At 44.0% G+C, this 27,208-nt stretch overlaps 1 protein-coding gene across 3 annotated transcripts in view; it reads right to left on the bottom strand.

Annotated features, from left to right (window-relative positions):
• Window positions 1-13,143: 13,143 nt before the first annotated feature.
• LOC127584612 (wings apart-like protein homolog) overlaps window positions 13,144-27,208 on the bottom strand; it is a 154,945-nt gene continuing 140,880 nt past the window's right edge. For all 3 annotated transcript variants that reach the window (XM_052041401.1, XM_052041402.1, XM_052041403.1), the window contains exons 17-19: window positions 24,659-24,747; window positions 23,554-23,649; window positions 13,144-21,387 (exon numbers count right to left, since the gene is read on the bottom strand). In XM_052041401.1, coding sequence (XP_051897361.1) covers window positions 21,322-21,387; window positions 23,554-23,649; window positions 24,659-24,747 — 251 coding nt within the window. In that variant the 3' untranslated portion in view covers window positions 13,144-21,321. The remainder of the gene's footprint in view (window positions 21,388-23,553; window positions 23,650-24,658; window positions 24,748-27,208) is intronic.

Genomic DNA, 27,208 nt, shown 5'->3' with positions numbered 1-27,208 from the left:
TTATGAGAGGCGTAGATAAGGTAGATAGTCAAAATCTTTTTCTCTTAGTAAGGATACCTGAAACAAGAAGACATGGTTTTAAGGTGAGAGGGAGGGAGTTTTGAAGGGGACCTGAGGGGTAAGTTCTTTTACACAGAGAGTGGCTGATACCTGGAACATGCTGCCAGAGGGGTGGAGGAATCAGATACAGTCACTATGTTTAAGAGACATTTAGACAGACATGGAGGGATACAGTCCAATGTGGGCAAATGGGATTAGTGTAGGTGGTCAAAATGGTTTGCCTGGACGTGGTGTTCCGAAGGGCCCATCGTTGGGCTGCATGACTCCTTGACTCTAAATCATCCTCTAACCCAGGACACGGTGTGGTGACATCAGTGGATCTATCTCTCCCTCTTGTCCTCTGTCCTCCTCCCTTCTTCCATTCCCAGTGTTGAGTCCACTCACTTATCACAGACTGCGTTGGCTGCTACACAGCAGCAGCGGCTTAGACACAACTTTCTGAGGATGAGTTCAACTTGTGATGCAAAACTCTTAATGTCTGATCGAGAGACATGTGAGCAGGAGGCCATTCATCTCCCTTGATGCTATCCCATCATTGAACGGCTCGGTTTGACCTAACCCCAAATAACTGTCTCTTCCCCAGGTCCCCAAATGACATTGATGAGCACAATATATCAACTAACCAGACTGCAGGTGCTGGAGTCTGGGACAACACAAAGAGCACTGGAGGAACTCAGCAGGTCGGACAGCATCTGTGGCCTTCATGGTCCAGGTGAAAGGTCTCAACCTGAAATGTCAACTGTTCATTTCCCTCCACAGATGCTGCCTGACCCGCCGAGTTCCTGCAGTGTTTTTTTTGTGTTGCTGCATATCAACTAACCACTGACCCTGCATCAATTTCTCTCTGTGGGAGAGACTTTCTGTGTGTAGAGCTTATTTCCTAACCACTCCTGAAAGCCCCGATCTTAGATCATAGCCGGTAGAAACAGTGGACTGCATTCACCCTACCATTCCCCACTGTGTCCACAGTGAGTTCTGTGGCCTGGAATCTGCCACTCTGTGACTCTGCACACTGCATCTGAAGGCAATCAGACTCTGACTACTTAAAACTATTATGAAGGTATCTACTTATGTTTATTCCCCATTTTAAGGACTATTATTTTGGAAGGCAGCGATTTAAGATTTTGTGTGTAAATGTCGTGTTCGGTTCTCCGAAAGGGTTAAATCCCAGTTCTGGGCAATTCTCTCTTCAGCCACCAGATGGAGTGTGAGGTGTTTCTCGCTGCAGGGTCCTAGCGACCACCGTGTGTCACGCTGCAGGGCGGTGCACCGAGGGAGTTCTTTTGGATTGCTGCAGCCAATTTGCACATGGATTTGCAGGGAGGGGTCTCGACTTTACCGCCACCATTAAGCAGGGTTGTAGGGAAATGGCGCAGTCAGGCGGCTTTAGAGCTCACTCCTCACTCACCAAGTGCAAATGGTGGCAAATGGGAAGAGGCAGTTTCTGGTGGAGCTTCCTTCCTGTGTCACCACGATCAGGGCAGTAGTCAGTTCTGGGCCTGGGAGGCTCATGGACCAGAGTGGCTCCACAACCTCCTCCCCCTTCCCTTTCTGCAATGTCCCAACTAATGAAACCCTTGGAGGCACCAGTCTCTTCCAAAGATCTCGATAGGTCTTCATTCTAGAACCTGTGTCACTCGGTGCAGTGGGAAGAAGGTGCCGGCAGATATTTTTATTAGTCACATGTACATCGAAACACACAGTGAAATGCATCTTTTGCATCGAGTGTTCTGGGGGCAGCCCGCAATTGTCGCCACGCTTCTGGCGCCAACATAGCATGCCCACAACTTCCTAACCCGTACGTCTTTGGAACGTGGGAGGAAACCGGAGCACCCGGAGGAAACCCACACGGACACGGGGAGAACGTACAAACTCCTAACAGACAGCGGCGGGAATTGAACCCGGGTCACTGCACAGTGAGGGATCGACTGTGCCGATGGTCGGGGAGGGAAGCAGAGTTTTTCAATGAACTAGTATTGTGTGCACATACTTGAAGTATTGTGAGCAGTTCTGGTCGCCACACTGCAGGAAGGGTGTGATTAAACTGGACAGGGCGCAGAAAAGATGCACAAGGATATTGCCGGGACTGGAGGCTTGAGTTATAAGGAGAGACTGGATGGGCTGGGACTGTTTCCCCGGATCGAAGGAGGCGGAGGGGTGACTTGTAGAAATTTATAAGATTATGTGAGGCAAAGATAGGGCAAATAGTCACAGTGTCCTTTCCAAGGGTAGGGGGAGTCTAAAAACTGGAGGGGGGGGGATAGGTTTAGGGTGGGGTGAGGGCAGGAAAGATTTAAAGAGGATCTGAGGGCCAGGTTTTTCACACGAGGGTGGTGGGTATGCAGAACGAGCTGCCAGAGGAGGTGGGAGAGGCAGGTACAGTGACATATAAAAACATTTGGATGGGTACAGGGACAGGAATGGTTCAGAGGGATACGGGCCAAGCTCAGGCAAACGAGATCTGCTTAGACAGGCATCTTGGTCAGCATGGATGAATTGGGCCAAAGAGCCTGTTTGTGTGCTGTATACCTCTGCGAATCTCTAAAATGGATAATGAAGACTGGCAGATGCATGGAAAGGAGTACAGAAGGATACAAGATTATGAGAAGCATAGAGAGGGTAGATAGTCAAGATCTTTCCATTGTAGGGATATCAAAAGCAAGAGGGCATGGGTTTAAGATGGGAGGTATGAGGGATCTTAAGGAGGATGTGAAGGGTAAGTTTTTTTACACAGAGGGTGGTTGCCAGCGGAGGGGGTGGAATCAGATACGATGGCGAGGTTTGAGGCATTTAGACAGACATTTAAAGAGACAAGGCAGAGAGGGATACTGTCCCAATACAGGTAAATGGGATTAGTGTAAATGGGTGGGAAGGTCAGTCAGGATGTGGTGGGCTGAAGGGCCTGTTTCTGTGCAGCTCCATCACTCTCTGAGTTGGTGGTCAGCATTCAGTAGGGGCGGAGGGGGTTGGAAACCGTCCAGGTGAGCATGGGAAGAAGGTGGTACTGTGGGGAGAGATGGAGAGTTCATGCTTCAGTCGTGATGAAGTGTCATCAACCTGAAATGTTGACTCTGTTTCTTTCTCCACGGATGCTGCCTTACCTGCTGAATGTTTCCAGCATTTCTTTCTTTCATTCCAGATTTCGAGCCTCTCCAGTATTTTGCTTCTGGGGAGGATACCGGATAGGCTGACAAATCCCTTCTCGTTAATGCAGTGGGTTGGGGACGGATCAGACTTTAGACAATCAGTGGCTCCTTGTTGTAGCTCAGGTGCAGGTTACATAGTTGGAAGTTAAAACTTTAGGGTTTATGGTTATTTTGGATTTAAACATTGTGCACACCTCTCTACTGTTTAAGAAAGGTAAGAGAGCAAATCAACACAGGACACTGTCAAGAAATTATTTCACAAACCACAGTATTCCACAACAGGATATTGTGGTTTGTTGAAATAAAAACAGAAAATGCTGGAAACACTACCTCGTGACGGCCTTGCACCTTATTGTCTGCCTGCACTGCACTTTCTCTGTAGCTGTAACACTTTATTCTGCATTCTGTTATTGTTTTCCTTGTACTACCTCAATGCACTGATGTGATGAAATGATCTGTATGGATGACATGCAAAACCAAGTTTTTTACTGCACCTCGGTACATGTGACAATAAACCAATTTATCAATTTAGCAAACACTCAGGAGGTCAGGCAGCATCTGTGGAAAGCAAAGCAATGAATATTTCAGGTCAAGGGACGCTTCATTGAAAGGTTTATTGTACATGTACAAACACACAATGAAATCAAGGAACGATAGACAGTTAGCCTAACATCTGTCGTTGGCAAATTAGTAGAGTCTATAATTAAGGATAGAGTGACTGAACACCTTGAAAATTTTCAGTTGATTAGAGAAAATCAGTGTGGATTTGTTAAGGGTAGGTCATTCCTGATAAACGTGATTGAATTTCTGAATCAGTAACTGAAATATAGTGCAGGGAATATCTTTGGATATCATTTATACGGCTAAGCTCAGCTGTGGTTGAAGCAGATGGAATCAGAAGTTATTTACCTTGCTAGGAAATTGGAAGAGGAACAGTGGGGGTGCAATAGACGGGTTGACAGGATGTGATTAGCAGAGTCCCACTGATCCCACATGTGTTCACCTCGTTTGTAACTGATCTAGGTGATGGGGTAGTGAGCCACAAGTCAAAGCTAACCAATGATGTAAAGATAAGCACCAGAAATAAGCACTTTAAAGTGAAGCATTAAATTACAATGATATTAATATCTTAAACAAAACTGTGCCAAATGGATTTCACTGCAGGCAAATACGAAGGGTTCCACTTTGGGTTTCAATGGTATAGAACAGCACACTACGTAAGTGGGAAAGCTAGGATCAGTGGAGGCTCAGAGCGAATGGGAGGTCCATGTTTATAGATCATTAAACTGTCAGGACGTACAGAAAATAATCTAGCAGCATAATGCTTTTTAAAACTAAAGTCCACAGTTGCATGAAACTTATTGAGCAGAACTATTGGAGAGTAGTTGGTACCCGAGGTGACAGCTGGTCCAAATGTATCAATTCTCAGCCACGTGTGAATTGAGAGGGAGCTGGGGAAGCCCACTGGCAGGCGCAACTGAACAACCAGCGCTGTGGCTGCAGGTGAGTCGAGCACAACTCCATCACCATCCTTACCTGGGCCTTAGAGCAGAGAGAGGATGGGGGGAGGAGGGGAGACAGGAGGGCAGAAGTGGTGAAATAAAACAGGCTCAGGCCAGTGCACCATGTGATTACCCGCTGTCTACTGAACGGTCCCCTTGTATGATAAGATGGACCATTGACCCCACAATCTACCTCATCATGGCCTTGTACGTTATTGTCTGCCTGCACTGCACTTTCTCTGTAACTGTAACATTTTATTCTGCATTCTGTTATGACTTTTCCCTTGTTCTACCTCAATGTACTGAAATGATCTGTATGGATGGCATGCAAAACAAAGTTTTCCAGTACCATGTGACAATAATAGACCAATTTACCAGTTTAGAAGTGCAAGTTACTATTAACCCTGGAGGGGTCAGAGGAGATGGGTGGAGGGATGAGGAAGGTCAGGAGAGCCCAGTTTTTATGGGGGAGGGAAGAAAGAACACATCCTGCATTCAGCAGACCCACACCCTGCAGCACTCCCTGATATGAAGTGCTGTAATCCAACCCAAGCTGTATTAATGAATTATTAATGGAGTCTCGATAGACTTCAGCAGTGTGATAACACATCAGTGGTAATTACATCCGCATTTGTTTTGCATGTATAGTGTCTATGAGCAACTGTAAAATGTAGAGCACTGAAGGTTTCTCTCACTGCATTGTGTAATGTATGTGTTCAGTCCTCTGCTTCCACCTCGTGTGTACCTGGATTTGGTTTGGAAAATGTCACACTAATCTAGAAGTGTGTCAAAGTTTGCTATTCTCCTGGTTACACCACTCCTGTAGGACCATGAGCACTTCTGAGCAAGGCTCCTCAGAGTGTTTTTTTAAGGTAACACTAATGATTGATCCGTACATGAATGTAAAGGTTTGCACTGTTTTATGGTTGTAGATAGTTTGTTTTTTATGATATAATGTTTATTTTGGAATAAAAGAAATATTGGCCTTGGGGGGCCACACACGTGGCATGGTGCTGTGTTTGTTTGTCTGGTTTTCCTTCTAAAAAAAAGTTTACACTACTGAAAGCAACGACCATGAATGTAAATGTTTTTTCCACTGCTTCCTCTGTGTATATTTTTAATTATGAACAATTTTTTTTTAAATATTGGCCTTGGAAATATTGATTTTAAATAAATTAACCAGGGTTAAATTACAGGAAGAAATTGCACAAAGATTGTATTCCTGGAATTTAGAATGTTGATTCGAGTTCCTGAGATCTACTTTCTTGAGGCAAGGAACGTGCATGTTGAAGTTGTATGTTGAAGTTTGACAGCCAATTGATGAGTTTGGAGCTGGAAGACATTAGTCGCTTCCAGGACATGCAACTTCAGGCCAGGAGTTTGCAATGTGGCTCATTGACTGCATCACACCACCAGTGCTCAACTGGGTCTCTGTCCTGCTGAGAAAAGAGAGTTGAGGAATAATCTATAGAGCTCTTCAAATTTGGGGAAGATTTTGATGGAGTGGATGCTGAGAGTTTTGATGGGGGTGGGGTGGGGTGGGTGAAGAACATAACTAGTGGCCATATTTATATGACAGTCACCAAGAAATCCAGTCAGGAATTCAGAAAAAAACGCTTTACCCCAAGGGCAATGAGAACGTGGAACTTGCTGCCACAGGGGTGGCCAAGGTGCAGTGTGGATGCATTTAAATAGAACTGGGACAGGACTATGAGAGAAAAGCTGTGGGGCGGAGGTGCCACGGTTAGTGCTGCTGCCTCACAGCTCGAGAGACCTGGGTTCAGTTCTGACCTCAGGTGCTGTCTGTGTGGAGTTTGCACATTCTTCCTGTTGGTTTTCCCCAGGTGCTCTGGTTTCCTCTGACATCCCAAGCCTTGTGGGGAGGTTAATTGTCTACTGTGAATTACCCTCGTGTAGGGAGATGGTAAAAAGAATCAAAGGGGAGGTGACGGGCAGATGGAAGAGAATACATTGCAGATGTACAGGAAATAAGGAGATAGGGAATGGGGGACTAATGGGACTTCTCTGCTGGAAGCTAGCATGGATCAGCTGGGCTGAATGGTCTCCTGTGTTGCAGTGGGGAAGAGAGGGTGAGGTGATATATTTACATGAGGAAAGGTGGAAGGAGATTCAAGTGGAGCAGAAACACAAGTTAGACCATAGAATGATAGAGAGATACAGCATGGAAACAGGCCCTTCAGCCCACCGAATCCATGCTGAACATCAATTCCCCATTTAGACTTATCCTACAGCTGTGCTCATTGGCTACTCAGGACAAGTCACTGAATTCATTCTCAGTTTGCAGGCAAAACCGAAAATGAATTCTCAGTGTTCCCTGCAAACTGTCAGCGATCTTAACCATACACAAACACTGCTGGAAATACTCGGCGGGTCAGGCAGCATCTGTGGAGAGGCAGAAACAGAATCAATGTTGCAGGTTGATGAACCTTCAGAGTTGGCTAATTCTGATACAAGTCGGAAATTGAAATTGTTGAATTCAGGGTCGAGTCCTGAGGGATGTAACGTGGCCAGGTGGAAAATGTTTCCAGAGTTTACACTGGAATTTGTTGGAACTGTGTAAGAAGCCAAGACAAGAGGGCTCAGAACAGGATGGATAGTTAAAGTGATGGGCAGTGGGAAGCTTGGAGCCATCCTTGCAATGTGAACAGAGGTGTTCTGCAAAGTGCTCACTCAATTTACATTCATTTTTCCCATTGTAAAGGAGACCACCCACTAGTTTGGAAGAAGTGTAAGTGAAGGAGTGTTTGGGTCCCAGGACGGTGGGGAGGGAAGAGGTAAAAGGACAGGTGTTGCATCTCCTGCAGGTGCATGTGAAGGGGAGTGGGTGTTGGTGGGGATGGGAGGGGGACCAGGGAGTCAGGGAACAACTACTGGAATGCTGGAAGGGAAGGCACATGAACTACTTTCACCCAGACCCTGCTCACATGCATTGAAAAAGTCCACCCCTCTGAGGAAGGCTCTTCCTCAACGTACACACCATAGCAAGGACGTGAACACACTGGAGAGGGTGCAGAGGAGACTCACCAGGATGTTGCTGGGATGGAGTGTTTTCAGTTATCAGGAGAGACAAGAGAGACTGCAGATGCTGGAAATCTGAACCAACACACAAAACATTTGGAGGAACTCAGCGGGTCGGGCAGCATCTATGGGGGGGAAATGAACAGTCGACGTTTCGGGTTGAGACCCTTCCACAGGACTGGTGAAGGGAGTCAGATGAAGGGTCTCGACCGGAAACATCGACGGTCATTTCCCTCCATGGGTGCTGCCCGACCTCTCAGAGTTCCTCCAGCACTTTGTGTGTTGCTGAGAGAGACTGGAGAGGCTGGGTTTGTTTTCCTTGGAGCAGGGGAGGCTGAGGGGGGACCTGATCGAGGTGTGTAACATTATGAAGGGTATAAATGGAACACTAAACAGGCCCTTTTGCCCACGATATTGTGCCAAACTTATTAAGCTAATGACACCTGATTACACTATAATCAGTGTACATGGCAGGCACGGTAGTGTAGCGGTTAGCGTAACGCTATTACAGTGCCAGTGACCCGGGTTCAATTCCGGCCACTGTCTGTAAGAAGTTTGTACGTTCTCCCCGTGTCTGCGTGGGTTTCCTCCGGGTGCTCCGGTTTCCTCCCACATTCCAAAGACGTACGGGTTAGGAAGTTGTGCGCATGCTATGTTGGTGCCGGAAGTGTGGCGACACTTGCGGGCTGCCCCCAGAACACTCTACGCAAAAGGTGCATTTCACTGTGTGTTTCGATGTACAGGTAACTATTAGATATCTTTATTAATCTTATCTTAATTCCTTCTGCCTTCAGGTGGTCCAAATTCATTGGGGGCTTTTAAGAGGGGCTTGGATGGACACATGAATGAGAAGAAAATAGAGGGGCATGGACATTCTGTGGGTAGGAGGGAATAGCTATGTCGGCACAACATTGTGGGCCGAAAGGCCTGTTCTGTGCTGTACTGTTCAATGTTCCTCCATTCTCTGCATAGACAATAGGACAGACAGTGAGAAACATCCCCCCATAACAAACGTCTGAAACCAGAGGGTTGAAGGTGAGGACTGAGGAAGTTTAGGGGGATGGGGTCTCCACTCCCACACAGGGTGACCTGTAAACTCCCGGGAAGTTTGGCCCACGTTGGGTCGAAGTTTACCCCGGGGAAGGGAGCAGCTGAGAGCGGGGCGGGACGGAGAGAAGCGGTGGCCGGAGCGGGGCCGCCCGGAGAGACGGAGCCGTGGACTCCCCGCTGCTGAGCAGCGTCAGTGTCCGCCCGTGGACGCCGGAGGGAGCGGGGTGTCTCCCGGGCGGATGGTCAGACTTAGAGCGGGGCCCTCGGCGAGGTACCCGCCGGCGGCGAGGGTGGGGTCGGGTTGTCTGGGTCCCGGGAGCGCCGACCTGGCGTGAGAACCAGCGCAGAACGGGCGCAAAGCGGGCGCAGACCGGCCGCTCGGTCCCTCCCTGGGGACGGCCGGGACCGGGTTGGCGGGGCGGGAGTTGCGCCTCCGCCCGGATTGGGACAGGCGGGAGAGCGTGCCGGGGACTTGTCTCTTGGCTGCCGTTCTTTAACGTTTAATTAATTACAAATAAAATAATTGTAAATAAAACCCCGCCGGCAGCCGCGCACATTCCAACTTTAACTCGCCTCCCAGTGAGGGCCAGTTGCACAGGGTGATCCCACGGCGCACTGGCAGCGAGGAGGGCGCGAACCCCCTACCCCCGGATCAGGGTCCCGGCGCTCTGCCACTCCCAATCGGCACTGGGGTCGGGTCGGGGTGACTTCCCCACCTCACTGAAGCCAAAGCCGGCGACCGAGCCCCCGGAATCCCCGGCTGTTCCCCGCTCGCCCAGGGCGCACTGTAAGCCGGCGGGGTGGCTTTGTACCGCGGCCTGGAACGGGTCCGGTTCCCGGTCCACACTCGGTCTGAGAGCACGGGTTCGCTTCCGCCGCCCGCAGGCTGCGGGGTACGGTCCCGGCGCACGCCCGTGGGAGCTGCACCGAGAGAAAACGTTCCAACGGTAACCGGCGCATAATTTGAGGCTGGACAGGAAGAGAGCAAAACTGTCAACAGATACATAATACCCACCGCACGATTAAGAAATAACCCAAATCATTGGAACTCTGCTGAGCTCGGCTCGATTTCTAGAGCCAAGCTTCTTACTGCTGGAACTAGATTCCAACGGCTGCCCTGGTGGGACACCGAACACTGGCACCACGCCCTGCGATAGCTCTTGGACGGAGGTCTCTCCGCGCAGAGACTGCCACTGATGGACGATATTCAGTATCAGACTTGTGAGACTATCCGGAGTTGTTCCAAAACCAGCTCGCAGGTTGTGTAAATGCAATACTTTCTGCAAAGCCCTTGGGAGAGAGGCTGAGCAAAGAATTTCGAGGATATTTACTACCTAAATTCCTAGAAGTCGTTATGTTGCAAATCGAGCGAGTCATACAGCACAGAAACAAAGTCTTCTGCCCACCATCGAATAGTTATTTATACTAATCCCATTTACCATTGGTCTGTGGCTTCTGGACGATTCAAGATGCGAACACCTACCTCCTGCTTGACCTCTTTTGGGGCATTGCAAGTTAAGGACGTCACTGGGGTTCCATCAGAGAGTTCCCAGTGGTCAAGCAACAGCAACACATGTTGGAAATACTCTGCAGCTTAGACAGCCCGGTGAGAAAGAAAATAGAGCTAGGTTAGAAATCTATCCCAATTCCAATGAGAACTTAATTGCAACATAAATTCTGTATCTCTGTGCACAGATACGGCCTGATCTGCTGACTGTTTCCAACATGTTTTTTTATTTCATATTTCCAGCATCTGCAGCTTTCTTTTTAAATCCATTGTACACGAGACTGATTCAGCCCATATTGAGAGTGTTCATCATCACGGGAATTGTAGACACAGCAGGAGTTAGCACTACATCGAAGTCCCTGCACACACTGCTATCACAAATTATAGGATGGTCAAAGCAGCAGATACTTTGCCTTGGTTGGTGCCAAGCTCCTTGCACTCAGGTAAGTGGACAGTATGCCATCACGTTTTCATTATGCAGCCTTGGCAGCTAAATCAGTTCAGGGAGGGTATGTTACCTGGGGCTATTCAGGACTGTGGACTTCAGTGGATTTAGTCATTGCGTGGTAGTAAATTGCCACATACCAGCTTGAACGCAGATCTTGATGCAGGCATGTGTGGGCTGCTTCAGCTTCTGAGAAATTGTGATCAGCAAACACCTTCCCCATCACTTGGGGGGTAATTATGCAGCAGTTGTAGCTGCTTGGATCAGGACATGGCCCCTTTGGAACGTGGCAGGAGCAGCTGGGGTTGAGAAGTTTGAGTTCCAACCACCAGAACCATTTCCCTTTGTGTATGTGTCACGACCCCAACCAATGCAAAGTCCCCCCTCGATTCTCACCAGTATCAGTTTTACCTCGGCACTGATGCCACATTCAAATTTCAGCAGCGGGAGCGAGCTGCCCGCCTTACTGAGACTGAGACTGGCAATTTCATCAAGACACACCAGCACCACCTCAGGACCAGAGTGGCCAGTGGCAGGAGACTGCTGGGTCATTGGAATGGGTACAGTCAGAAATTGTACCAAGAATGACAGTGAAAAGGAGGAGGAGGAGGATGAAGAGATTGACCTGAATAAAGGTATGAAAGAGACATTCAGCAAGCAAATGGCTTTGATCAAAAGTGTGCCCTTCCCTCCCCTTTCCCCTATACTGTTCATATTTCAAATAGTTATTTGTTATTACTCGTTCATTGGATTAGGGCACTGTGCTCACTTGAAAATTCTCAAGGCATCTTCACTGAGGTTTGTAATTGTTAACACGTTTAAGAATTCTTGCCTCTTGTTCAAAATCCATTTCAGTGTTAGATTTGTTCAAAGAACATATCAGCCCTTCACTAATTGATGGTGGCTTGAACCACGTGCTGTAACTGGCATATATTGTGATGCTGGTCTCCGGTGGACTTCTATGAGGATAGGGGGCTTTCTTAAGATGTTGTACGAGATGTACAACACAAAAATAATTAAACAGGTTTTGGGGTTTTCTTGGTTTGTGCCCTTTACATTGTGAAGTCTCTATAATATCACAATTTTAATTTGTCCCGTACTGCATAAAGGATCAGCCCACAATAAAACCATAGTTTATTTTGTAGGAAACTCATAGTAGTGGGATGTCATGAGTCGTGGGATCGAGTTTAAGAGCCGCAAAGTAATGATGCAGCTTTACAAAACTCTGGTTAGACCACACTTAGAGTACTGTGTCCAGTTCTGGTCGCCTCATTATAGGAAGAATGTGGAGGCATTGGAGAGGGTCCAGAGGAGATTTACCAGGATGCTGCCTGGATTAGAGAGTATGGATTATGAGGAGACACTAAGGGAGCTAGGGCTTTACTCATTGGAGAGGAGGAGGATGAGGGGAGACATGATAGAGGTGTGCAAAATATTAAGAGGAATAGATAAGAATGGACAGCCAGCGCCTCTTTCCCAGGGCACCAATGCTCAATACAAGAAGGAATGGCTTTAAGGTAATGGGTGGGAAGTTCCAGGGAGATATCAGAGGGAGGTTTTTCACCCAGAGTGGTTGGGGCATGGAATGCACTGTCTGGGGTGGTGGTGGAGGCTGATACGTTGGTCAAATTCAAGAGATTACTAGATAAGCATATGGAGGAATTTAAAATAGAGGGATATGTGGGAGGAAGGTATTAGATAGGCTTAGGTATGGTTTGGAGGTCAGCACAACATGGTGGGCTGAAGGGCCTGTATTGTTATATGGTTTTGTAAAATGTTACCTGATATTAAGGAAGAGTCACTCACCTGTCCAGAACTTCACTCTCTGCCCATATTTGCACCAAGGCTTTAATGAGGTCTGGAGCAAAGTGATCCAAACTGGTGAGGAGGTCATGAGGTATAAGTGGAACTTAACAGTGTTCCAACATGTTCATGATGATCAAGTCCAGACTGATAGGGTAGTAACTGGTGAGATTTGATTTGAGAAACACCAGGGTACTTCCCCACATTTTTAGGCAGAGGTTAGTGATTTTGCTGCACTGGGTAGCTTGGATATAGTTTTGGAGAACAGTCTTTGGAACTAACAGCCAAGGTGGTTTCAAGTTCCACAGCCTTTGCCGAATCTGGTACTCTCTTGACATCACATGGCACATTGGCAACAGACTGGTTTTGTCGATGATCAGGACATGGGAGCATCCACCTCTGGATGAAGATGGTTTGCTCAAAGGTGGTCATTGTTCACTGTACCCCAGGTTAAATGGATCTAATTGTGAGAAGAACTCCTAAGTGAAGCTGCTGTGACCATGACTTCATATTCAACAGGTACATCAATGGGTTTAAAGGGTGCAAGTGCAAGGAAACAAGTTACAGCACCAACTGTACTGAAAGTAGCAACTTTTATTCGAGTTAAAATTATTTACAGGTAACCAAAGACATACTTCAGAAACTGGTACAAACTCTATTTCCTGCCATTTGGCTTTTACTCTGAAGATTGAAACTGAGAAATATGTATAAAATAAAAATAGGATCGGAATCTGAAAAGTATTTCTACCATTCTAAATTTCCAATTGCCAATATTTACACAACTATTTACACAAAGAAAGTCATTTAAAATTTATTTTAAATCCATTCTGTTCAGGCCCTCATGTACCCTTCCGCAGTCATGTGATTACTACAACGGAATGGAATGAAAACAATTGCAAATGTAGACATTGGTGTTTTACTTGTGGGGAAGCCACAAGTAATGACAGAGTGCACAGGAGTGCTGAGAGTGAAACTTGGAGAAAAGTGGCAACTACGGAGGTAACCAACCTTCTAAAATAACTCAGCCATGCCTCTCATCTACAAAACCTGAACTCAGCTGGGATTGTTTCAGACTGAAACAGTTTAAATGCATCAGAGAACACATCTTGAATCCTCATAAATGCACCTTTAGAAGCCTGCACAATTAGTCAGTTAGAGATTTGCTGCTTAAATTACATTGGAAGTCTACACAACTACTGGGAAACCTTGCAGCCCAAGGGTAGCTACATCTCCCATTCCAACCTGTCATGGAGGATCAGGTATACACAGGGTCAAGATCATGAGACATGAGCTCTTCCAAGCTTGAAGCACCCCTCCTATCAGAACAGGAAGGCTTTAAAATAGTACTTGACTGAAATAACAATTTAGATGAGAATAGGAAAGTTATGTTTCACTCTCTATTCACACTGGAGAGCCTGAACTTCAGAAGACCACATTTTCATTCCTAGGATGAACCTCGTCCCCAGAACTGCCAGAAGTGGTGTGCGTGCACCATCACAATGGAACAGAACCCCAAACTCCCATCACTGTAAACAAGAAACCTCATGCAAAGTTCAGCACTTTTAGACTGCGTGCATATTAACACAGAAGCCCAAGTGGGTTCCAAATGGGATTCATGCAAGCAGAGCAAGTCTGCTTCTGCGGAGACAGCCATTAAATGAAACTGAACGCACCACAGGCTAGCAATGCGAAAAGTAATTGAGAAAATTGTGTGAATGATCAACTTGAGTTGAGAGAGGTGGATAGTATCTGCAATTTCACCTGATTTCAGGGAATCTTTTACCTGGAGTAATGAAATGAAACTCCCCCAACCAAACCGGCAGCTATAAAGAATATTCGATGAATGGGACTATTGCACAGGCATTGAGTGCGAACAGGATTTTGTACTACAAAGTCATTTGATGCCATTTACAGAATATGTGATCAATGAAAACATTAGACACTTTCCCAGTTACCAGTTCATTGCAGAGGTACTAAATCCATACTAAAATGCTGCTAAAACCTGATGAACTCCAATTAACTGGCTTAATTGTGTCGAATTCTCAGAACTGCTGACTGGTGAGATGTATTTGGCTCTCTCACACTTCGGTTGAGTAACAGCCCACCACATCTATTGGATACATGATCAATCAATAAAGATCAGGGCTTGAGTGTAGAAGCATCTAGGATGGATGTTTGGGGAAAGCACATGGACATTTCAAATGATTTTGGACTGATGAAACCTTGGGTATGACCACTGTGCAGAAAAGTTGTGTGCTGTGTTAAGGATCTTAACTTACTGCAATAGTTTCCATAGCAAAATTTTGTAATTTTATAAACTATCAAAATGTGATAGACACAAATTTAACTCTCATTAAAACTTTAAAAAAAATAACTTTGAGGAAAATGGTTTGTTGAAAGCTGAATAATGGATTTTGTCATCTGCATCTTCAGATATTCCAGCAACAGTCATTTGAGTTGCTTTCCCTCTGCACAGTCCCGTGGAAAACAAATGGAAGCAACGGAGGGGAACCCATGAAAAGCTACTGTGTCCAAATCAGTGGATGTGAAGATGTTATCCGTTATCAGTGGCAGCAGCCATGGGGCCAAACACTCACTATGAACTTGCCAACACCTTCCAGTTAAACCCTCCTCCTGGGTTTTTACCAAGGATACCAAAACATTTACTTTGAATACTGCAACTTGCTCTCCCTCCTCTCTGGACAGATCTGGAAACTCAAACCTTCCACTTTGGTTTATTTCATATATTTCTAATTTACATAAATAACCAAAGCCCACCTATTAAGGCATTTGTGTTCGAAGAGCCCTATTAATACACAAATGCATGACAACAATCCTTACTGTAAGGGCAGCTGCCTTTTAAAAAAAAAATCAAAATCTGTGCAGCTATGAAAGCTTATCCAAAATGTAAAACGATAAAGGACAGAGCTGACCAAGTTACTTGGTTTTCTCCTTCAAGTTGTGGACATAAGGATGAGGCTCCCCCTGTGGCACTCATTAATCCCAACCCAACAAATTTCACATTTCTATCAAGTTGTCTGCAGGGCAGAAGAGCAAGAGAAAGATAAAGGATAAATGAAGCTGAGCACAAACAAAACCATTGCTAAATTTACTGAACAACATTCTCCAGTCCTTATACACAACAAACAAAACCATCACCTAATTGGACCTATCCCCCCCATGTAAAGACTCTGGCATTTCTGGAATCAGAGTTAAGGCCCCATCATCGAATTCAGTTCTCAAATTCAAAGCATGATTTCAAAGCATTTCCAAGAATTTCAATGAATCATCACCTATATTGTTTATGCTCTTTAAGACATACTCAGCTACTTAGTCCAGAATATACTGCGTGGATTTCTGATCAACACAGGTCACTGATGTAATTAAAGTGAATCCAGAAGGCATCCAACCACCTGGCAGGACAGGCTATAGAATTAAAAACTTTAATACAACTTTGCCAATAGTGGTTTTTGACTTAAGCTTGATTCATGATTGCAGGATTGAGATAATGCCCTATTTTAAGCATTGCGACATTTGTTTCCACCTCCCCCAAGCTATGAAGCATTGATAGTCTGTCCTGGAAGGGAGTTTTGCCCGAGGTACATGCAAGCAATCAGGATCCAATACAGAGCTCCATTACCGGGGCTCAGTTGCATCACTCATTCACTCCATTTGATTCAACACGAGGGAGGGCAGGGAATGGAAATACATGCAGTGTTGATAGTCAATTACACCCATTCTGGTCGGACAATTTAGAAACTAGATCCAATGTTCACAATAACAGCAACATCCCTCTGCTTTCTGGAATTGATTTTTGTGGCAAGTGAAAGAGTGATTGTAAATGAAGACATGAGTAAAAGGTCTTCCCCATTTTCAGTTATGGAAGTCTAGTACTAACTTAACGTATCAAGTATGCTGAAGGGAGCAGGTTCACATTCATTAATGCTGTAGAACTGTGGGGAGCTAGGATGCTGCATTTGGCACATCTAATCCTGGTTCATGGAGCAAGGACAAGATGAAGCCTCATCATCAGAACTCAAATACGAACCATAGGGTTTGCTCATGTAAATGAGTGACAGGGTAACTAGGGATTCACCACAACCAGACCAACGTTTTATCTAAAAGCAAGCCCAACTAGAATAGATAGAAGCTGCATTGCTGTTAACTGCAGACTAGAATTAAACAAATTGCATCTGATTAAAAATATTAAGTAGCTTTACTTTGACAAATATAAAACATGGCTTTAAAATCTCAAACTGGAGACGATTACAGTTAGTAAGAACATTCATAGAGTTATAAAAAAACAGGGATTAAAAGAACTCTGAGTGTCTGTGCTCAAATTGTGACAGCTCTCAATAGCAAGACTGAAGAACTGATCAGTCTACTGCTTGGTGAACCTGCAGCAACCTTTATAAGAATGGAAACTTTCTAAGGAGTTTCTGAAAGTATAATCTGCAATCTCATCTAATCCTGAGAGGCAGGATTTGAGAAAAAGCACATTTCATACTCTGATCCAGCTGACATCATTTGTATTCGGAAAACCAGTTTCCAAGCGCTAACTGAAGCAAATCAGGAACTGTTTCTACAGCTCCTGTAAAACATTTCATTCATTTCCCACTAAGCATGTTCTGGCTCCAACAACTTATTTCACACACATTTTCCTGTATCCATGAGTGTTCAAATTGGCACCATGGAGTTTATAGCCAGATTTAGTCAAGTTAAATCACTGAGGCTTCAGTCAGCTGTACAATTAAAAATATAAAGCATAGATATACATTTCTCAGGAAACAGTCACAAGCAGTAGTGTAGAAAACTCAACATCAACTAGGTTGTCCATGGGAGATACTCCTTCTATAGCAGGCATCAAGCAGTACAGCAGAGCATTGAGCAAAAGAATGCAAAAGTTAAACACCTTGAGACAGACTTCCACATGTGCCTTCTCCGGAACAGTACATCTTCTAGGAAAGACTAATTCAGCTGACCCCAGTCACGTGCAGAAAGGAATAGCATCTGCACTCTTCCAGGACACAGATGCATGGCATGGACACATGCAATTGGTATGATAGGTTACAGTCTGTGGTAGTTTGTGTGAGATTGGAGGGAAATGGGAATAGCTCCCTCTCAGAGGGCAGAATAAACCAAATGTACACATCAAAATAAGTTCTACCTTGAACAAAGGATTTTAACTTCACAACATCCAATCTGTTGATAGCAGAGGCAGACAATGATTGGAATCTGGACACTTAACCACAGGAAAAGGAACATTAGTTAGGATTCCTGAATTATAAACAGCACAGCTCCCAATCCTTCGAACAATATCAGCACCAATGGAGAATGATACTGAATACTAAAGGTTAATCAAAGAGGGAAGAAACAATGGGGAGAAAGATTTTATTGAAATATAACATTCTCTGCATAGTTCTTATTGACCTGAATGGAAATAACTTCGCTGACCAGCAGCTAGCTACCTGTGGCCAGCCTAAGCAAACAGAAATTAAAGATTGCTCAAACAGCAAAGAGACAAGGCCTGGTGGAACAAAGTTAAAGCAGAGGGGGTAATTAGTTCGAAAGGGCTCTCAAAGTATCTTTGGTGGACACCCGACAGTGAATTGTCAATAATCTCTACCATCCATATTTTCCAGTGCTCATCAAGAAGAGATGTGTCAGTGGAGGGAACAAAACACCTCTTTTGGCAAACTGGAGAACTAGTCGAGCAAATGCAGAATCAAATCTCATTAAGCTTGAAGGCATTTGCTGCAGCAATCCATCCCTTACCGAATATTGTGTAACCAGCAGCTACCAGTGTTGAATGTTGGATCCCTCAGTCCACGCTGGTTTGAAGTTGGGTTCCAGAGATTAAAACTTGTGCCTCCTAATTCTCAATAGCTTTTATTTCACATTATGAAGACTTTAGCATCACAGAGAATGCAATCCACCTTGAAAAATATACCAAAGTCTCAATAAACCATAAGACAATTTGCTACTGCAGATGATAAAAAAAAGGTTCTGCAAAGCTGGATAACTCAGACATACACTTCCGTCTAACTAAAAGCAGCAATTAAAATTCTGAGACAATTATATTTTGGGTTAAAAAAATGACACGGGTAGGGCAAAACCCAGTTAATTAACATGAAAACGAGGACGCTAAAGATTTTTCTAGTTCTTCAGTCATTTGGTCTTCTACACTTAAATAGTTAATAACAATCATCCACAAAGAACACTGAAGGTGCACCTTGGATCTTGGGAGCTGGCTCACTAATTCAGAACAGCCAGCTCCTTCCAATAATATTAAAGCAGCATTCCCAATCAAAACCCATTGGAATTAAAAACTTAAGGGGCATTAGTATGGGGAGGTAAATACCTTGACCTGCACTGCAGTTCCATGATCCGCAAATCTCACAAGAGCTCAATGGGATATTGAGGCTGTCCAAATGACATCCACCAACATATTTTTATGTTGCTGATTCCTTCTCTGCTTAAACTCTAATTCAGTTTCCACTGCAGTCCTTGATACAATGGAGATGTGAGCTGGCATTTTTGCAATGGATGTGCAGCAATTAAACACAGGCACATGATGTTACTGGGCAGATGGAAAGCGGAAAAGGTAAAATGCAACCCTACACCAAGAAACACAAAAGGGAAGATTTCCAATGCAGTTGCTTACTGGCAGGCTCAGCTGGTCATTTTCCACAGTTTTACTTTGATCCTAAAATATGCAGAGAATCATTTCTTCATTCTTCTGCAAATTCCCCCTTACTTTTACCATTTCTATACCTGGAGGAAATTAAAGACTAGACTGAAATTTTCCTCATTATTTACCAGCCAGGTTTACTAGCTACAGCTCTCTAGATAAGCCAGTCAAATTGAAGCAAATTGCCCACTTTTGTAGCACTTCAACGGATCACACCTCGAAGGATGGAAATGCTGCTGAGATTCAGCCTTAAGGTAAAAACTTTGTCACAACTGTTAATTCCTCTGGTAAAGACACAGAACATTACTGGTTTCTGCATGAGCAAATTTGGTTTTTAAAATGTGTGGAAAGAACCATCAACTTTAAAATGTTCACATTATAATATTCAACACAGCTTTGTTGGATTGACTGCATATAGTGATTTAACTTCACTGAACATTCCCCAACCCTCTCCCTACTATATTAGTTGAATATCAAAATTAAGACATCTGCTCTCACCACTCTCCTGGAGTAACTGCAAAACTTTTACAGGTATTGTGAACTTGTCATTGACCGGAAAAGAGGAATAGAAGGGAGTGGCAGTGGAGAAGGCAAAGGCTAATGACTATTATTCCTGCTCTGCACATTTGTTCTACATCCTGAAGTTACCTATGCAGATGGTGAAAATGGCTCCAAATTCAAAAATGCCTATCAATTGGAGGTAGGATTTTTACACAGCCCTGCGCTCAGGTAAACTCAATATTTTTCAGCAAAGCAAGAAACTAATGCATTAAAATTGAGAATCTTGGAATATATTTCATGTACCAGTGCTTTCTCCTCTCCTGTTCTGATTGGCCATTTCATTGTGTTTAATACAAGCATGGACAGGAATTTCCTAAATTAAGACGAAGAAAATGGACGTTGCTTCACTCCAGTGTTCAAACTCTCAGGAGCTCTAAATGGCCTCTGGTAATGTTACATAGACTCAAAAGCAGACCACAGCACCGAAAACATCCAAAATGGAATCAAAGACTAATCACAATCAAATATGACAACTGAGTACTGAAAGTTATCAACTAGCTTCACAGCAACACTCAGTCATCTTGAAATAGGCATCTTGTACATATTTTCTGTGGATCCAGTGAGACTCCAACCCAGAGATAACTGCAGGTAACCAAATCAGGTTGGGACCTGGATACTGCTGGTGTGTTTTCCCAATTTAAAAACATGTCCGAGATAACTTAGGATGAAGATTTTTTAAGACAAAAAACCCTCATCCAATAAGTGATATTACAGTATTGATGACATACTTGAGATTGTAATTGGCTGCTTAACTTGTACCATTCATTTTAATACAAGCTGAATGGATCAGGGCAACTAAAACAAATAGTCTTATCATATAATTATATACCTGTGTTATTTAACTCTATATATAGAACACGAGTCAAAACATAAACCACATCAATCTGTTCAGCTTGTAGTAAAACAAATAGCTGTTTTGGAGGGTTGCATGGTTTTCTGGTGTCAGATGAATTAGTTGTCAATCGACCACATGCACTGTGCTCAGGAGCAATGATTACCAGACACAGTAATGCCTACATGTCTCAGTAACCATAAAACATGTGGGGTGCAGGATTTATTCCATACCCACACTAAACCATAACAAGCCTGACCGATGAAAACACACTGTAGTATTGCTGAGAAACACAAGGCCATTTAGTATTTTTTAAACTCTGAATTTTGATCTTGCAGGAAAGATTCTCAATACTGGGGCTATTTGCATACCTGTGTGGGTATGGAATAATTTGACCTATACAATTAATATCAGTTGTTGATACCTAAAGCACATGGCATTCATCCTCAGATTTGTCTCTGCCTCCAACCAGATTCACCCTGTTCATTCATTTGGTACTGCCTGTAGATCAGACTATACAATGGACATGAGCTCCTTTGGAAGCAGTCACTGACAGAGCAGAGAGTGAGCTTCCCCTTGGTGCTCATTTAGGGTAGGTCTTGCCCATATGAATCGGTTGATGAGGAAGGGGGTTTAACCCCAAGGGACAGAACATAGCCTATCTGTAGCTGAAGCTTGGTGTTCTTTAGCAGTGATCCAAGTATTCAATCACTCGAGAGATGGATTTCTGTCCTGTCGTTCCCACTGCACACTGAAAGCAAAAGAGAAAATATTATATCAACTGCTGATGGCCGACTAATGGATGGGTTTTGAAAAAATATTTCCACCTTAACAATACACTTCTATTCTGTTGCTCAATGTTTGTTGAAAGTTGTAAAAATGTCATTTTAGCAACAAAATTAAATCACAAACTTTAAAATCATTTACCATCTGTGCGCATAAGGTATTAGTTTTGTAAACCGGGTGTCAGCTGGATAAATCCTTTTCCGGAATATATTAGTAGACTGTTGCTCTCAGCCATTAGCTCTAAAGCTGCATTCAGGATGTATTTGTGTATTTCAGCACTTGGTCCACTACCAGTTGTATATCACAGTCACCCAAGGACATTTCTGCACAATTGATGTCTTCCTTTCAAGGTCAATAACCTTTTTTTTCTGCACCAGTTTCACACGAATGCAACTCTAACTCCCGTCTTGGAGTCATTAATGAAAGCAAGCTGCAAGCCCGATCAAGACACAGTAACGTGGTGGTTTATGCATGGAAACGGAACATCACTGGCAATCCTTCCACTAAATCAAAACTTGTGAAACGCTACATGATTAAACTCCTAATCTTTGTACCATTTTGTTGCTTTGTAGTTGCTGTTTTGATTGTTGTATTTATTATTACAATGTCCACTGTTTAGTCTATGACCTTCACGTGAGCAAGGAATTTTATTGCACCCTGGTCTATATGACATAAATTAACTATAGCTAGTACCGACTGCTCGAAGTGAAGGGCCTATTCCATTCATATTCAACTTTTGGTAAAATGCATCAGCTTCAGTAAAACAATTTTCATACAAAATATCCCTGAAGATGCTAATTTGGAGATTTTGTTTTGTCCTTGTCATTTTGAAGCAACTAGTCAGAACTCATGAATAAAGCATTGCATCTCAGAAAATAAGTAGAATCTCTTAATGTTCAGCGATGTGGTTTTTGGCAGAATTCCCACACAACGTGCTGTGCTCACCCACAAACTTGTTTTTCTCGAGCGCTAGGTCATTAAGTGTTTCAATCTGCAGATCCCTCCGCTTTTCAGGACCCCCTGATTTGGAAACCCATTGAGGCAAGTTCAATTAGAAGCACAGGCAAGTGCTTCTGAAGCTCAGCATTGGTTTTCTTCATTACATCCAGTGATGAGCTTCTGTCTACCCCTGTAACCCTGGCTTTTACAATATCCAGTCCAAAGGGAAAGGCACATTCTGATAAAAGCTAAACCTATGGAACAACTGCTCTCCCATGATCTTGCTATATTTGGTCACTATTTGAAATTTCACAAGATTGTGTGTCTATGTTGGATGCAAACAAATGGACAGCAACCACTCCACGTCCTCACTTTTTAAATTTCATTTTGAAATGAGAACCATTGGCAAGGTTCAATATAAATTCCACTTGAACTTAGTAGTTTGTTGGTCCATTTTAGACAGAAGTTTGGAGGCAACCAAATTGCTACGAGCCTGGAGTCACATTTAGGTTAGACTTCAAGGGAGCAAATTTTTTTGTGTCAATCTGGTAGCTTCAAACACCATTGGACTTGGCTGAATTAACCACATCTATGTTCACTTCTCCAGGGATTTGAACTCACTTCTCCAGGCTCTGGATTGCCAGTCCAGCAACTTAGCTACCGTTAATTTTCAATTCTACTCATAAATCAAGCTCCCTGGTTTACAGGACAAGCTGATTCAGCTCCCGACTTTCACCCTCTGCACAAGCATAGCCTCACTGACGTTTCACGTCATTATCGTGCCACCTCACCCAGTCCAGTATCTGCAGAAACTACCTGCTGCTCTATACATTGACTTTGGATCTTGCTTCAGTCCCTCAATTGGAAATGGATCCCACCACTCCAGATTTGGAGGAAAACATCTGTGGTGACAGGTAACTGACTGACCCCAACTACTGAACCTCCAACTCCTACCGATGTCCTTACCCTTCCTCCATTCACTCATCAGATGAGCCCTCTCTTCCCCAGCTGAGTCTTCCATATATCCCACCTCTTCCTGATTCAATGACTAACGTGACCACCACTCCCATACCACCTGACAGATTCTTCCATCCCTCCACTTGATAGAGTCATGTGGTAATAAATGCAATTTCCCACCAGTACTGAAACAGACATCCTCAACTTGCTTTATTTGAGCACGTGGCACACTTACAGTGAGATTCATGAAATTCAAGAACTTCTGCAACATCTCAGTCATTATGGAGAAGTCTCCTTCGGGTAAAAGCTCCCTCACAGTAGTAACATTCACCTAAAAGAACAAGAATGCCAAGGTAAATGACCTAGTGTTCAGTCTCAATAAGACTTGTGTAGTTGGCATCACTGTCTACGTGAGTCAATTCAGGGACTCCCAATTTAGCAGTGATAACAAAAATACTAGCTTTAGCCCCTCCTTCCCACAGCCAGCATCCAATCTAATCAGCTACAAATAGACTTTGCATCTCAGAATGGATGAGTTATGGGAAGCCCAGTATGATGCAGATCCCTGTTGGAATGTACACACCTCAGCCTCAATATTCTGCAAATGAGGTTAGTTTATTCATTTTTCAGGAGAGCATCTATTACCCTTTCCTAGCTGGGAATGAGAAGTTGCTGGTGAACCAACGTATTGAATCATTTTCTGGTGAAGGCACTGCCAAAGTGCTGCTTGGGGGATTCAGCTCCAGTGACAGTGAATGAACGGCAGTGTTTCCAAGCCAAGGTTGTGCAACTTAGAGGAGAATATGCTCGTAGTGGTGTTCCCATGCACCTGTGGCTTTTGTCCTTCTGGTGGCAGAGGTAATGGATTTGAGTGATGTTGTCAGAGTAACCCAGGCAACTTACTGCAGTGCACTTTGTGAATGTCACAAACACTAGTGACAGTGCAACAGTGGTGAAGGGAATGACTGTTTAGTGTGGTGGATGGGGTGTTATTTAAACCTGGATGGCGCTGAGCTGTACTCACTTCGGCAAGTGCACTGAGTGTCAACATATTTGTTGACACTCAATGCACAGGCAAGCAAATGATAACTGAAGCATTTCCAATGCCTTGGAACTGAATCCCAGTTAGAGACTGTGTTCAGAGAGCTGCAAGATTAATTGTACACTTCTTCCCTCGATAAAATGAATGGATTCACACACGCCTTGCTCAAATCATGCAGACAGAGCATCTGACTGAAGACGTTATTCAAAGATGAAGTGAAACAATTAAAAATGCACACAAAACAAGCTTTGATTAAAATTCATCTTCAAGAAGACATATTCATAATTTAGTTACTCACTGGACTCTCTTGACATAGGCAGCCCAGAAGCAGTGCTGTGTACGAGGCCACAATGCAATCCTCCATGTGCTTTCCAGCATGCTGCAGGGCTGCAAAAGAAGGTACAAATTATCAGCGATGGTGCACCTGGTACAGAGGGGTGGGTCTGAAGGCAAGACCAGACTGAAAGATGGGTGGAAAAGGAGAGTAGACTCAGAACACTGGATTTCAATTTCAGGGACATTTTAAACTAGGTGCTCCAGTTTCCTCCCATATCCCTCAAAAAGGTGAGGGTTGGTGGGTTAACTGGCCACTGTAAAGCGTTGAGTGGTAGAATCTGGGCGAGAGAGCAGTGCGTTGGGGCTAGTTGATGGGAATGTGGGGAGAATACAGTGGGTTAGGGTAGGATTAGTGTAAAAATGGATGCTTAATGGTCAGCATGGATTCAATGGGCCGAAAGTCCTTGTTTCTGTTCTGTAGCAAATTATGATTCTCTATCATATGCTGATTCTATTGGTTAGGAAGATTTACAACAAGTACAATTAAATATTTGGTCTCAGACTGGCTTTTCTTTCTGAACTCTTAAGCCAGCTCTTTGGTTTCCTTAATCATATTGATTTACAATGGCGTATTACCCGTCGTTCTTTTCCAACTACCCTGTGTGATACAGAACAAAAAAATTCTTAGTGAGTCAGATTCCCCAGCAAAAAACTGTGCAGTGCTCTCCAGCATTTTAGTCAGTTTTGGTAAGTATATTATACCATAAACATGAAACAACATTTTGCAAACTAACAGATATTTTGAGTCTTAATTTACTGAAAAAAATTCTTTGTATCAAAAACAACAAAATGATGATGCAGGAATGGCACCTTTGGTTTGCATCAGAAATTACAGCACAACAAAAAGGGCACATGCACACTTGGTGACAAACAGAAGCAGTTTTGTTTAATGAACACTGGCTCCAAACAGCCACTGTTACAGACAGCAAAGCTCATTATAAAATCTTACAAATAAGCAGAAAATACCCAATGCTTCCCATTTCATTAGAATGAAATGCTAAACTGCCAGATGGTTTCAGGCAGAAGTCAGAATTTGTCTGAACCTGTGGTTGTGCAAATTATTCCTAGTCTGGAGAGAGATGGGAGGAAGCAACCAGGAAGGACTCGACCCTTTAGGTTCTGCATGAAAGCACAGTAATTCAGCTTGCAGGAGTAGTGAATGAGGGTCTCTGACAACTACAGCACAAAGTAAAGCTGCTGGCTGGGAATTTCTGTCACTGACCTCCAGATGTGGTCAGAATTCTCAGCAGCAATGCAAACAGATGTACAAAATTTGAGATTAAGACATCTGAGAAATACACACTGTTCTAAATTTCCAGTCATATTTCCTACTTGAACAGTTCAAGCCATCTGATTAAGTGTTTTTTTTGGGGTGATCTCTCCTTCACCTTTTCTGACACATTCTCCTGCTCCATGTCAGCCTTTGGTGTGCTTGCTCCAGAGTCCCCAATCAGGCTTAAGTGGATTCAAGTCCTCTACTGCTTGTTGCAGAGAGTTTAAACCGGTAAAACTTGGACAGAGTTTCCTATCTTGTTATGTTACATGCCTATTACACTCCCTTGATGACTAATTGAATCTGATCAGGTGGCTCAGCAACCAGTGCAGTGGGAAGTAGTCAGAAAGCAGCCAGTCGCTGGGATGGGGTAAGCAGACTGTTGTAGGCTGCAATGTCTACTCAAAGCAGGGTCGATGAAGGCAAGACGAGCTGTACATCCTGGAAAAAGTAGCATTCTGAAATAGTTCAGCAGAATAGGCTGTAATGAGATTTTCTTACAAAACCATAGAATACAGCATAATACAGGCCCTTCGGCCCACCATGTTGTGCCGACCTTCAAACCACACCTAAGACTATCTAACCCCTTCCTCCCACATATCCCTCTATTTTAAATTCCTCCATATGCTTATCTAGTAATCTCTTGAATTTGACCAACATATCAGCCTCCACCACCACCCCAGACAGCACATTCCATGCACCAACCACTCTCTGGGTGAAAAACCTCCCTCTGACATCTCCCTTCAACTTCCCACCCATTACCTTAAAGCCATGCCCTCTTGTATTGAGCATTGGTGCCCTGGGAAAGAGGCGCTGGCTGTCCACTCTATCTATTCCTCCATGTCTCCCCTCATCCTCCTCCTCTCCAATGAGTAAAGCCCTAGCTCCTTTAGTCTCTCCTCACAATCCATACTCTCTAATCCAGGCAGCATCCTGGTAAGTCTCCTCTGCACCCTCTCCAATGCCTCCACATTCTTCCTATAATGAGGCGACCAGAACTGGACACAGTACTCTAAGTGTGGTCTAACCAGAGTTTTGTAAAGCTGCATCATTACTTTGCGGCTCTTAAACTCGATCCCACGACTCATGACATCCCACTAATATGAGTTTCCTACAAAATAAACTATGGTTTTATTGTGGGCTGATCCTTTATGCAGTACGGACAAATTAAAATTGTGATATTATAGAGACTTCACAATGTAAAGGGCACAAACCAAGAAAACCCCAAAACCTGTTTAA

The sequence above is a fragment of the Pristis pectinata genome, chromosome 30 (genome assembly GCF_009764475.1).
Source record: "Pristis pectinata isolate sPriPec2 chromosome 30, sPriPec2.1.pri, whole genome shotgun sequence".
Classification (NCBI taxonomy): domain Eukaryota; kingdom Metazoa; phylum Chordata; class Chondrichthyes; order Rhinopristiformes; family Pristidae; genus Pristis; species Pristis pectinata.
This window is presented reverse-complemented; position numbering and strand designations above follow the sequence as displayed.